The sequence below is a fragment of the Pipistrellus hanaki genome (assembly GCF_964339955.1).
Source record: "Pipistrellus hanaki genome assembly, chromosome: 8".
NCBI lineage: Eukaryota > Metazoa > Chordata > Mammalia > Chiroptera > Vespertilionidae > Pipistrellus > Pipistrellus hanaki.
This window is the reverse complement of record NC_140510.1, coordinates 11,514,411-11,527,771: the sequence shown is the minus strand read 5'-3', so window position 1 is coordinate 11,527,771 and position 13,361 is coordinate 11,514,411. Positions and strand designations below refer to the sequence as shown.

Below are 13,361 nucleotides of genomic sequence, written 5' to 3'. Positions count from 1 at the left end.
GGTAGGTATATTATTATTTCTACTTAACAGAAGTTAAGTCTTTGCCTAAGGTCACACGTCAGAGACAATATTTGAACCTAGGAAATCTCCAGAGTCCATGCACCTATACTATATAACCTTGACACAGACTTAGAGGATGTTTGAGCCAAAGCTGCATGGCTTTGTCCTTGCCGGCTGCACAAATGGAGGAGCGGGAAAGTACAAGGCTTGGAGACAGAGCCTTTAGATTGGAACCTTTGCTTTGCTCCTCTGCCTGTGGGCAAATCAATTACCCTTTCTGAGTCTTACTTTCCTCAAATGTTAGACTGGGATTATAACAGAAGCTTCAAAGACTCTATTAGGATCAGATGCAAAGCACTGTTCACAGCACAGGCAACGAAGATGAGTCCCTTTGCTCCTCTTTCAAGCGCCTGGAGGGGAGGTAAACAAGAACTGCAGAGAATACAGGGAGCTGTACAGCACAAACTACTTAATCACAGAGCCCTGGGGAAAAACTGAGGTGGTCATAAGCCTCCCGACAGACATTTAGTCATCAAGTAAGACTGAATGCCTACAAAGTGCCAGACAGTCTATGAGATGCTGGAAACACAACAGTGAGCAAGACAGCCATGGTGCCTGCCCTCATGAAGCTTACAGTAGGATGGAGAGACGGATAAATAATCACACACTTAAATATACACAGTACAAATTATAGTAAGGGTTATTCCTGTGAAGAAAGGGAATGTGGCCTTATGAATGGATATGGCAGGAACCTGTTCTAGACTATTGGGTCAGGAGTAGCTTTCTTGAGGAGGCTTGGTGGAACTGAGGTCTGAATAAGTATGAATTAAACAGAAAAGAAGAAAAGGGAAGAGCTTTTCAACTTGGGGGAAAGGCCCGTGACAGGAGGAAGCATAACAACTATGAGAAAATCTGAAAGTCAGAGGAACTAAAAAAGAAAGAACAAAGGAAAGCAAGGAATGAGGCTGGGTAGGTCAGAAGTGACCAGAGCATGGGGGAATGGGGGCTGTGGAGTTTTATCTTTACCAAAAGGACAATGAAAAGCAACTAATGGGGACATTTAGAGATCAGGTGACAGTGAGAAACTAGGGGAGGAGGAGTACCAGCGACAGTCTGAGGATGACATCAGGAAACATCATGTTCTGCTGCCACCAAATCCACACCACACCCATTAGATTCAGGATCTAGGCCAGCCAGCCTAGGAGTCAGATTCGTTGCAGGATTTCAACATTCAGAGGACAAGGAACCACACTGAGACTCTCACCTGAACAACGGGAAATATGTGAATAAAATCCATCCCCTGGATCTGGTGAGGCTCCAGCTGGTGTGGACACTTCATTCTTGGCAGAACAGAGACAATTTTTTCTGATAGAGCTCTATTTGGAAAAAACAACAAGCGAAGAGTGAGAACACACTAAGTGGCTCTTAAGCCATCTCTCAAGTCTGGGCAGCATCCCAGAAAAATCTGAGGCTTCTCAATGTCAGACCATGACCAAGTTTCTCCTGACTGACTCCAAAATTAGGAAAAATAAGCACAATTTAGATGTGTGCAAGTAAGGCAACAAAACTGCCTTCATCCTTTATTCTAAGACTGTGTGCTTCCTACTTTTTTATATTAAAAATTTTGATTCTTTATGAAATCATGGTGATGTTTGAGGTAGTAACTATTATTATTTTTTAACATCTTTACATGGTAAAATAAAAAGTTATCAGTACCCTATATCCTTTTACATTACATTTTACTGACCTACTTTTTCCAAAAATCTGGGAACCACTGGGTTACACATTTAAAAAATTGTTGTAAATGTCAGGCAAGAAATAATTATTAGACTTGTGCCAGGTGTCCAGAGTAAAAACCTGGTGCCACAAGCTCAAGAAAAAGTTGGAGTTCTCTACTCTGGTACAAAAATATTTTTAAAATAAAAAGTACCCAAAACTCCAAGCTTAGCAAATGGCTCTGTCTCCTTGTCCAGGCAGGTTTTAACTATTTATATGTGTGGGGGCCATCTTTCCTCTCAGTTATCTTTTGGTTCAGCAGGAGGAAAGCTCCCTCTAGCAGTACAGATTTATGCGTTTGCATAAGGTTACTGATTGCCCTACCAGGTCAACCAAAAAAGTTTGAAGACAAACTATTACAAGCATTATTGGATGAAGATGTGTGTCAAACTCAAAAACAACTTGCAGAAAGATTAAACATTGCTCAGCAAACAATTTCTGGGAAAGATTTTAAAGAAAGGAAAATGGGTGCCACATCAACAAATGGAAAACCAAAAAGTTATCAGTAAAATGTTGCTTCAACAGCACGAAAGTCTTTTTTGCATCGAATTGTGACTGGCTATGAAAAGTGGACTTATTTTGAGAATTCCAAACGCACAAAGTCATGGGTTGATCCAGGTCAACCATCAACATCAACTGCAAAGCCAAATTGCTTCGGAAAGAAGACAATGCTCTGCGTTTGGTGGGATCAGGAAGGTGTGGTGTATTATGAGCTTCTAAAACCAGGTGAAACCATTACTAATGATCACTACCGACAACAAATAATCAATTTGAACCAGCCTTTGATTGTGAAACGACCAGAATGTGCCAGAAGATACGGTAAAGTAATTTTTCTTCAAGATAACGCACCATCACACACTTCAAAACCAGTTAAAGACACGTTAAAAGATCTTGCCTGGGAAGTATTAACCCATCTGCTATATTCACCAGACCTTGCTCCTTCAGATTACCATTTGTTCTGATTGATGGCAAACGCACTTTCTGAGCAGCACTTCAAAATGTACAAAGAAGTGTAAAATTGGGTCTTTGCATGGTTTGCCTCAAAACAAGAAAAGTTCTACTGGGACAATATCCACAAATTACCTGAAAGATGGGGGAAATGTGTAGCTAGTGATGGACATTACTTTCAATAAAGCACTTTTGATGTTTTTCTTGAAATTATTGTGTTTTCTTTGATTACAAAATCCACCATTATGAACCAGTATGCCTAGTATATGCTACCTGTGTGACCTTGGTTTATTTCAGTTCGTTTTGTAATCTATAACTGCGATATTACCTGTTGTAATGAAAATTAAAATAAAATAAGTACAGTGTCTAGCACAACTTCTGGCACGTAGTAGGCACTCAAAAGTTACTCTCTCCTCCTTTTTTTGGCTCTTCCATGGCGAACCTTAACAACTTACATTTTTTGACCTATTGTAGAGTTTTCTTGAAAGAGCAAATCAACATCTACATCAAAGTTGCAAGTGGTAATACACCAAGTCATTCCTCCTACCACCTGCAAGACAAAGAAAATATGTGTTTTCTCTTTCTAGCTTGGGGAGAGGGAAAGAAGTCAAAGGTAGTCAAAATATAACTATATTTTACAGACTCAATAAACATACAAAATTATGTATTGTTAGAGAGAGTATGTATACCCTGACTTCATCAACTACAATTCATCTAAAATAGCACTGCTGGATAAAACTTTCTGCAATCATGGCAATGTTCTGAACCTGCACAGTCCAATACAGCAGCTGCTAGCCACATCTGGTTACTGAGCACTTGAAATGTGGCTAGTGTGACTGAGAAAGTGGCTTTTATTACTAAATGGACACAGACTTACTTTATACTGAAGGAGACAGACATTAATTCTTAGGTGAGAGAAGTCTTAAACCAGTTTTGGGTAGTGCTAGATTCCAGAGAGATTATCTGTTTAATACACCAGACACATGAATATCAAAATTGACATTTTGTGGCTCATTACTTTATTTTTATACCTCTTAAAGGAGATGTGAATTCTTGCTCTACTTTCCCCACATGATTTCTTTAAGATGCAAATGAGACTAAGGCTAAAAGTCCATTTTGAAATTAAAAAAAAAAAAAAAAAAAGAATCTTACTTCTGGCTGTGCTTAGACCCACGTGAAATGTCTAATAGCACACAGAGACCTACATGACCAGAATTTCAATGGATAAGGCTTAGACATCTGTATGCTGAAACAATGCACAGTGATTCTGTTATGGGAAGGCAGAACTGTGGCCCATTGGAGCACTCAACATTTTTTTCCACCAGGAAGCTTTCCTGGCCTGTCCTGTCTGATTGGGTATTTCATTTCTATACTAGAATACAGTAGTACTTACTGCATTATGCCACTTATCCCATGCATGTTGATATACTTGTCTCTTTTCCCTATGCTATAGAAGTCGAGGCCTTTGAATACAGGGTGTCTGTCTTACCTCTGTGCCCTCAACACCTATTACTATGCCTTGAGCATAACAATTGTTCAAGATTCTGCTGAATTAAACTTCACCCCATAGTGACTTCTCCCTCCTCCAAACTAAGCATTTACCATCCACCCACAGGCAACCTGACAATTGTCTGTGAACTCACTGACTTGGGATGGCTCCTTATTAACTCAGATTATTTTCTTTTACATAAGCTTTATCTTCCCACCCAAACTGTAAGTTCCTTGAAATGAAGAAGTATTTCATTAGCTTATTTGCATTTCCCAAGGTTTCATGCATAGAAAAGGAATTCAAAATGTGTCTACTGATATATTATTTTCTTTTGGTAAGAAACACTTCCATAGTAAATCTGAAAAAGGAAGAAATGGAAACACAGGCATGGAAAAAGGAAAAACACAATCTCTTCTTCTTTTCTGTAGTTAACCATGCCATCCTGACAAAAAAATGGACTAATAGTTACAAAGATGTCCTCTTACCTTATCAAAAGGTGACAAGCCTTTAATTCTTGCCCTGAAATACCCAGCTGCAACCAAAAGCTCCAGAATTTCAGTTAACTTGACATTTTGTTCTTCATCTTCTCTTGTTTCTACCTAAAACAAAAGGTGAAAAGCTATAAAAGCTATCTTGAATACAGCAACACCAGATCTATCTCCTGATGCCACAACATTGTCAGGTGACATTGGCTAGACCAATGCACTCATGAAGGCGCATGGCCCACAGAGCTGCCAGAGTTTCACAGAAGAGACTCCCCAGGTGTCTCTTCTCATCATCACAGGTGAGGGCAGAATACAGGGCCTGTTTACCAGGTCCTGAAGGAATCCAGAGAAAGGAAGGTTAAGGCACATTACCACCCTGTTCTCTAAGACATGGTGTACTTGACAGGTCTCTCAACTAAATTATAAATTCCTTACAGAGGAACAAGGTGGTTTTTATTTTTTTTAACTTCATAGTCATTTTGGTCCATATTATTTTAAAGAGGGTCAGAAACAAAGAATAAAATATATATGCCTCTCCACACTTCTTTTTGTTCTCTAAGACAAACATAAAGAAGGCTTTCAACTCAGTAATACTAACGGGTAATTATTGCCACATAACAGGATTGCCTTAAAAATAATACATTCACCTAATATCCTATATAATAAAAGCCTAGCGACCATAATGGCAGGGCTTTTACTTTATTTTCATACCTCTAATTTTTCATACCTCTAATTCATATGACCAGAATGACCGCTTGACCAGTCACTATGAGGTGCACTGACCACATCTTGGTCCCCACCCCTGTCCACAGGCTCTAATCGCCTGATGGCGAATGGAGATCCCAGGGTGGGTGGCAGGGGATGTGGGCGGTGCCAGGCATAGACTCCTGCTCCACTGGTCACCCTACACACAGAGGGCGACCTGTGGCTGAGGTGGGGCCAGCAGGTGTGTGGGAATGGCCAACCTCTTGGTCCCTTCCCCCCAGTAGGCTCTGATCGCCCGATGGCAAACGGGGATGTGGGGTGGGTGGCAGGGGATGCAGATGGCGCCAGGCCAAGACCCCCACTCCACCGGTCACCCCACACACAGGGGGAATCACAAATGGGCAGGACTGGCCGATCTCTTGGTCCCTCACCCCCTGGCAGTCAGGTTTCAATCGCCCAATGGCAAACTGGGAACCAGGGTGGGTGGCGGCGGGGGCAGGGCCGGCTGCCAGCATTCAGGGAAGATGGCCCTAATCGTGGGCTAGACCTAGGGACCGTATCCACACATGACTTTTGTGCACCAGGCCTCTAGTATGTGATAAAATAAAAAATGGTTAAGTTTACAGGGAAGGGCAAAAGTAGGTTTACAGTTGTTGGTATGGAAAAGAATACAATAAATTACAAGAATCAACTCTGTGTTTCATGTACTCACAGATGTAAACTTACTTTTGCCCCACCCGACATATCTTATCTTCACTACCAGGTGTTTATTTACAAGTTAAATTTATCGAAATATTTTAATACTTTTGCCTCCATTTACTTTAATGAACTGTTTCCCTTTCCCCTCTTGCGTCACTGCCGAAAATAAAATCCAACTGTCTCTATAAAATACCACCAAAGAATTCTGTTCAAGTCCTTGTACCTACCACTTGGGACTATTCTCTTACTCAACAATGCCTGTTAAATCTTCTTTACTAAGCATCTCACATTAATCCTCCCTTCCTTTTTATTTATTCTTCATGCCAGGACTATTGCAACTGCCTCTCAATCTTTCTTCTCTGGTAATCTGTCTTGTTCATTCATTCCTAAATCACAGCTTTTACATCATTACCTCTTTAGCTCATCCCCCAGCCCTCATCATTAATGCATCACACACTGTCTATAAGATAGACTCCAAATGTCTTAGTTTGGCATCCAGATTTTTGGCTACAACCTATCATTTCAGCTTCATCCTTCACTTCCCCCCACGACAATCCTGATATGGCTATGGCCAACCTCCTTCTCTTAGTATCTTCTGATCACGGTCAAATCATCAGCAAATTCTAGCTCCTGTTTGATGCCAAAACCGGCAAATACAGCCCGAAATATCCATTTCTCTGCATTTATCTTTTATTTGTAATCTGTCATTCATACAATGATGTAACAGCCTCTTTTTTTGAGGGACATGCCTGGTGTTAATGAACATGCCTAGCTTTCCAAATAGACTATTCTACTAGCTGTTCACTCTGTTATGAATAGCATGTTGGCTTCAAAAACACACTTATTATAGAATGACATGCTCAATCATGACATAAAGTGCATGACCTAAGCCATTCATGTATGAGCAAAATGTTTTAATAGTCATGACACTGATGATGGAAAGTCAAGTTTATTTTGAAGTATAAACTGTTAAGAAAGGGAGTATATATATTAACATAGGCATATAGTTGAACAAGGAATTATTAAAGTGATTGTTAATCCCTTGAAATGGGGTGGAGGTGTCAACCACACACTCATTTAACTCTCAGATGACACTGGTCCAGCCTATCCAATATTTTGAAGATTAGCATTCACCAGCTATTCATGGACATGTATAAATAAGGAAATATCAATTATTCATACCTTCTCTTCCTTGGCAACAGATTTGTGATGGGCGAAACTCAAATAGAAGGTAAAGAGCAGTTATGGTTCACAAAGGTAGAGTAGGGAGGAAATGGGATGATATATACAAGTATTTTCTTCAAACTCCTGGGATGTAAGACAGGTAGCCTTCATTTGTGCAGTCATTTGTCATAAAAACACTTCTAAGAAGAGGACAGAACATCATGGGACGATCATCCCTGCTTCAACTGCTACCTAAGGAGCACCCCAAGGAAGATGCATGACCCATGCTTCCAACCACTCACCCCCAGAATAAAGAAGTGTACTTTTACACCCTGTGAAATAACTTTGTGGCACAAGACACTGAATGGATAATGTCAATAAGACTTCAAATTCATTTCAGAGATTACATTGAGACAAAATAGAAAAGAGCATGAAAGAATGCTCTTTGAAGCCATAAAAAGCCACCAGATTGGTTAATACATCCAACTGTTAAAAACAAAACAAAAACAAAAAAACAGCCAGAACTGATTTGGCTCAATGGATAGAGCATCGGCCTGCGGACTGAAGGGTCCCAGGTTCGATTCCGGTCAGGGGCATGTGCCTTGGTTGTGGGCACATCCCCAGTGGGGGGTGTGAAATAGGCAGCTGATCGATGATTCTCTCCTCATCGATGTTTCTGGCTCTCTATCCCTCTCTCTTCCTTTCTGTAAAAAAAACAAACAAAAAAACAAAAACACTTAAAATTCTGGTAAAGACGAATGACTGTGAGCTCCTCAACCAGGCACATTAAATTTCCAATTGCCTTGCATTGCAGTTCATGTAAGCTGGAGGGTAGGGCCACGTCCAGCTATCTGCATATCCTCCACACTATAAACTAGGGGTGTCGAACTCAATCAGAGAAGGGGCCAAAATCTAAAATCCAGCCTAAATCGCGGGCCGAATGGTTTTCTGAACAGTCATAAACTGACAATGTCATAAACTGACAGCGGAGTGCAGTGATGACAGCGCGGTGCGGGCCACATTGCAAGGCCTGGCGGGCTGGATTTGGCCCGCGGGCCTTGTGTTTGACACCTGTGCTATAAACGGTTTAAAAAACTGATGTTAATGAATTAATAGGACCAGTAACAGCTTAATCACACAGAGTATATGCACTAGTCTTTGAACTAAATGACAACTTGATTTTATAGTCACCCTGTCTACCTCCTAATTGCCAAGAACTGTCCTAGTCTCTTGGAAAAGTGACAAATAAGACGCTGCAGTTAGAGCAGGGTTAAACAAAGTTTATTTTAGAAAAAATCCCCACCGGTAGTGGGACACTGAATCAGGAGAATTTAAGATAGAACCAGGGAGATAAGACAGGAGTCTACAGCCACAGGCCAGGCAAAAACTTGATGACATCCTGGAATAAAGAAGTGGCAAAAAAGAAATGTCAAATAAAATATCACAGTATAGAACCCGATGTTCACAAATCCCTGGCTCCAGCAAAGCAACTCCTGGGGAAGGTTCTACCTGCTAAGAGGGCTCTGACATTACACTTGACAGGATTTCCTAAGATAACAACAAAACGGACGTGCGCTCTGGGAACTCACGCTAACAGCTAAGTCCATCCTTTCATCACCATAGCCCCAGCTTTTATGCGCAATTAGTGGGTTTGTGATATGAAAGGGCCTAGGGGTGGGAGAGCGGAGAAGCCAGACTGGGGGCAGCTGAGAGCGAAGGAAGCGCTCCTGTGTCCAGAAATCGGTCTCCAGCCAGAGGCCTGCTTCAGAACCTCAGGAGGGGACAGGGGGGCGGCGTGGCCTCCGTTTCTCTCAAGAATCTGATCCACTCGCTTTCGAGCAAACCAACTGGAAGGGAAGGCAGATGTAAACCACCTAGCTAAGTGATATTTGCACCCCGAAGGAAATGCACTTCCCCTTTATCCCCAGCCGACGTGGAAATCCGGAAACCATTGCCTATCCTGCCCCAGGCCCAGCCAGTGTCAGTGACAAGCGCCTCTGGGAGGACAGGAGCCCGTTACCTCCCGGAAGAGCGGCCCCGGGCCCCGCCACACAGCACACCCCGCGGGACCGACCCACCGCGGGGACGGCTCCCAAACCTCCCCGCGGGCTGACCGCGGGGGGCAGCCCCCCGGGCACAGGCGGGCGGGCTGGCCTCCCGGCCCCCAAAGGCGGCGGCAGCCCCAGAAGGTCACCGCCCTTTGCACAGCCCGAGCCCGGACCGTCCCAACGCGCATCTCGTGACTCCAGGCGCAGCAGCCCGGCCTCCGGGCGAGCCCTGCGGCGTCCGAGGGTCCGGCGCCCACCCCGAGCGGGAGAGGCGGGGAGGACCAGGTGCGCCCGCAGCCGGGCCGGCGCTCCCCGCGGGCGCACCTGGGGGAGGGGGCGGGGCGCCCGGCGCGGCCTGGCCCTCTCGCGGGCACCCGACGTGTCAGGAAGAGGGCCTCCTTACCTCTGCGAGACCCTGGCCCTCCGGCCCCCTGGGCAGCCCCATCATCCGACTGGACTGACGTGTGCAGGCACCCAAGTCCGCAGAGCGGCCGGAGGAGGCTGTCCCCCCGCCGCGAAGCCGCTACCGGAGCGGAGCGCCCAGCGGCCACTTCCTCCGCCGCCGCCGCCGTGGGTCCCCGACGCCAGGCCCGGGGAGCATGCGCGCTGGGGCGGGGACGCGCCGCGCTGAGACAGCGCCTGCGCGAGGCGGCCCGGTGGGGGCGGGACTGGGGGCCGCGGAGCGGAGTCCCGCGCGGAGGATGCTGACCTTGCAATCGGGTCTGCGTTTCCCACCAAGAAACTTGATGAAAGGGCCTCTTCCCGCATCTTGGGGACGTTTTTCATCCTGGGTCTCCTCTCTGCTTCTCAGAGGCATGAATCACGCGGGCTCGGTTCTCTCCGTCAGCCCGGCTTCGGGAGCCGCCTGGCTCGGGGTCAGAGTCCGAGCTTGAAGAGCGTGGGTTCCACTCCGCGCCCGGCTGCAGCTCCGCACCGGCTGCCCGGCTTCGTCGTGCACTGGGTCAAACTTCTCACATGCGGACCAGGAGCCCAGCCCCCAAAAACGCTTTCCTCACGCCTGCTACCTCCCTAACGCCTGAGCCATGCCTCGTGCTCCCCAAGAAAACTCGTCGGGGATAATGTGCCCCCATCCCACTCCACACTCCCCCAGCTTCTGGTCTTCCTTAAGGGAAGGTCTTCTCAAAAATGCGACTCCAGTGTTGAGGTCCTTTTAGCTGCCACATCACTTACATGATGCACCCCAGTGTATCCCAGAGGATGGCAGCAGCTCTTTGTAGAGTTGTCTTCCTGGCCACAAGCCACTGCACCTGCTCCATAATGGCTTCTCCAGGGTATTCTCCTCCTCCTCTTCCTCCTCCTCCACCTCTCCCTCCTCCTCCTCCTCTCTCTCTCTTCCTCCTCCTCCTCTCCTTCCTCCTCCTCCTCTCCCTCCTCCTTTTCCTCTCTCTCCTCCTCCTTCTCTCCCTCCTCCTCCTCCTCCTCCTCTTCCTCCTCCTCCTTTCTCCTCCTCTTCCTCCTCCTCTTCCTCCTCCTCTTCTTTGTGATGAAGAAAGCGATGGCATCTGAAAACGTTTAAAAAAATTGATTTTAGGGAGGGGGGGGAACATCATCAATGAGAGAAACGTTGACTGGCCGCCTCCCTTATGCCACCCTACCGGAATTGAACCCGTGGCCTTTTGTTGTACAGGAGGAGCTCCAAGCAACTGAGCCACCAGGTCACGGCTGCATGTGAAAACTTTGGGTGTTTCCCTGTGAGCCTTTGGGGAGGGGCAGGAGTGTGAGACTCTGAGCTTGAGATAAAAAAGGTTTGTGTGTATCCTTCCTGTCTGCTTTCCAAGTGGTTATTCGGTAAATGTCCTTGAAGAAATTCGTGCCTTTTGTGCTCCCAGAGTTTATCCTGACAGAACAGAGATGTCTCTGGAACCTTATGCACGGCCATTTCCTTCTTAAATGTAGTTAGCAAATATTGCTGACAAAACTTTGTGCCATCAGCCCTGGCCAGGTGGCTCAGTGGTTTAGAATGTCCTCTTGATAACAAGTTTCGGGTTGGATTCCCAGTCAGGGCACATACAAGAATCATCCAATGAATGCATAAATAGTGGAACAACAGATCGATATCTTGCTCGCTCTCTCAAAGCAATAATCCCCCCCCCAAACTGTGTGCCACCTCCACCAGACACCAAGGATTAAAAAAAAAAAATTGAATATGCAAATTAAGCTGTTAAGATGGGAACTCTGTTATGTTAGTTTTATGTGTGTTAAAAAATGACGAACTCTAGCCAGTTTTGCTAAATGGTTGGAGCGTTGACCCGGGTTTGATACAGTGCAGGGCTTGATGTCCGACCCTGGTTGGGGCATGTGTGGGAGGCAACCAATTGATGTTTCTCTCTGTCTTGCATACTCTCTAAAAAAAAAAAAAATGAATAAAAATAAAAAAAATTAAAAAAAAAGAGTCAATGGAAAAATATCCTCAGGTGAGGATTGACAACAACAACAAAATGATGAAATAGAAATGACCTCTTGCTCCCACCCATTGTGAAGCCAATGAAACTCAATTTCTAAGGCATCCACTTTCATAACTCCCCAAATGTGTTATTTTTGTAATATTAAAAGTGTCCTTCCTTGAGATGGTATTGAATGAGGGAGAATGGAGGGTGATGATTTGTAGCCACTGTTGGATGACCAGACAGGTATGACATCTAGGGACAGGCAGCACAACCTCACATAACAAGCAAGCCTAAATAGCTGTGTATAAAACAGCCCAGGGAATAGAGCTTAAAGAATAATAGGACTCGGTAGGCTACACAGGAGTCCCATATTATAAATGCCTCTGCAATGTTTCAAAAAACAAACAAACAAACAAACAAACAAAACCCCAAAACCATGAGCAGCTATCTTTCCCAATAAGAAACTGTCCCAGTTAACTTTCTGTGTAAGGTCACAGTAGTAGACTTGCGTTGACAGCATGTTTTGTTTTTTTTCGCCTAAGACCCTAGCAAAACAACTCAAGAATGCTTGGGCAGCCCACTTTGGAGAGAGAAACCCCCGCACAACCTTGGAGACAATGTAGGTTTGTGAGGACTCTCAGATAAATGTGTCTCTCTCCTCTCCTGGCTCCGGGTGTCCACACACACATGTCGTCTCCAGGTGAGGTATTTGGGGATGAGGGATCCCCTGTCCCTCCTCTGCACATCCAGCACAGAGGTATGTGTTGTTCCTCTAAGATTCTCAGGGACCTCACAGATACTTTTCTTCCTGGGTATAGGGTGCTGTGGTAAAGAGCTTCCTGTTAGGACCACCTTTATCCTGGAGGAAGTTTACTATAGTCTCAGTCATCCTCTCCTCGTGTTTCTCTTGGTCCTTTCATTCTGGGCTCTTGCTCTGTCTAAGAAGGGGAATCATGAGGTCTTGAAGCAGGAAAGGACTTTAGGAGGCATGTAGTACAATTATGGGTGTTTGGAAAAGTGGAGTGACAGTTTAGGTTACATATTATGTTAGTGGCAGTGCTGGGATGAGAGCCCCATATGTCTGATTTACAATGTCCTTTTATTCATTTATCATCCACTCACCTATTCATCCAACAGGTATTCTGAGATCCTTCTATGTCATTGGCTCTCAAGCTTGGCTGTGTGTTAGAATCACCTGGGGAACTTTAAAAGCTACTGTTGCCTGAGTTCAACCCCCCCAGGGATTCTGATTTAATTGATCTGGGGAGGAACATAAAATTTATTTTTTCTTTGCCAAAACCGGTTTGGCTCAGTGGTAGAGCGTCGGTCTGCGGACTGAAAGGTCCCAGGTTCGATTCTGGCCAAGGGCATGTACGTTGGTTGAGGGCACATCCCCGGTAGGGGGTGTGCAAGAGGCAGCTGGTCGATGTTTCTTTCTCATCGACGTTTCTAGCTCTCTATCTCTCTCCCTTTCTCTCTGTAAAAAATCAATAAAATATATTTTTTTAAAAATTATTTTTTCTTTGAAATATATTGTTTTATAAATAAGACAATATGTATTGTTTATATACACTGAGTGGCCAGATTATTATGATCTCTGAACGCATAATAATCTGGCCACTCAGTGTGTGTGTGTGTG

General features: G+C 44.8%; 1 protein-coding gene across 1 annotated transcript in view; it reads right to left on the bottom strand.

The window, feature by feature from the left end:
* The window catches only part of CCDC93 (CCC complex scaffolding subunit CCDC93), a 72,785-nt gene extending 62,881 nt beyond the window's left edge, over positions 1-9,904 (bottom strand). Inside the window, exons 1-4 of the mRNA XM_084892553.1 lie at positions 9,718-9,904; positions 4,699-4,812; positions 3,180-3,274; positions 1,265-1,376 (exon numbers count right to left, since the gene is read on the bottom strand). Coding sequence (XP_084748679.1) covers positions 1,265-1,376; positions 3,180-3,274; positions 4,699-4,812; positions 9,718-9,762 — 366 coding nt within the window. The 5' untranslated portion in view covers positions 9,763-9,904. The remainder of the gene's footprint in view (positions 1-1,264; positions 1,377-3,179; positions 3,275-4,698; positions 4,813-9,717) is intronic.
* Positions 9,905-13,361: the final 3,457 nt, after the last annotated feature.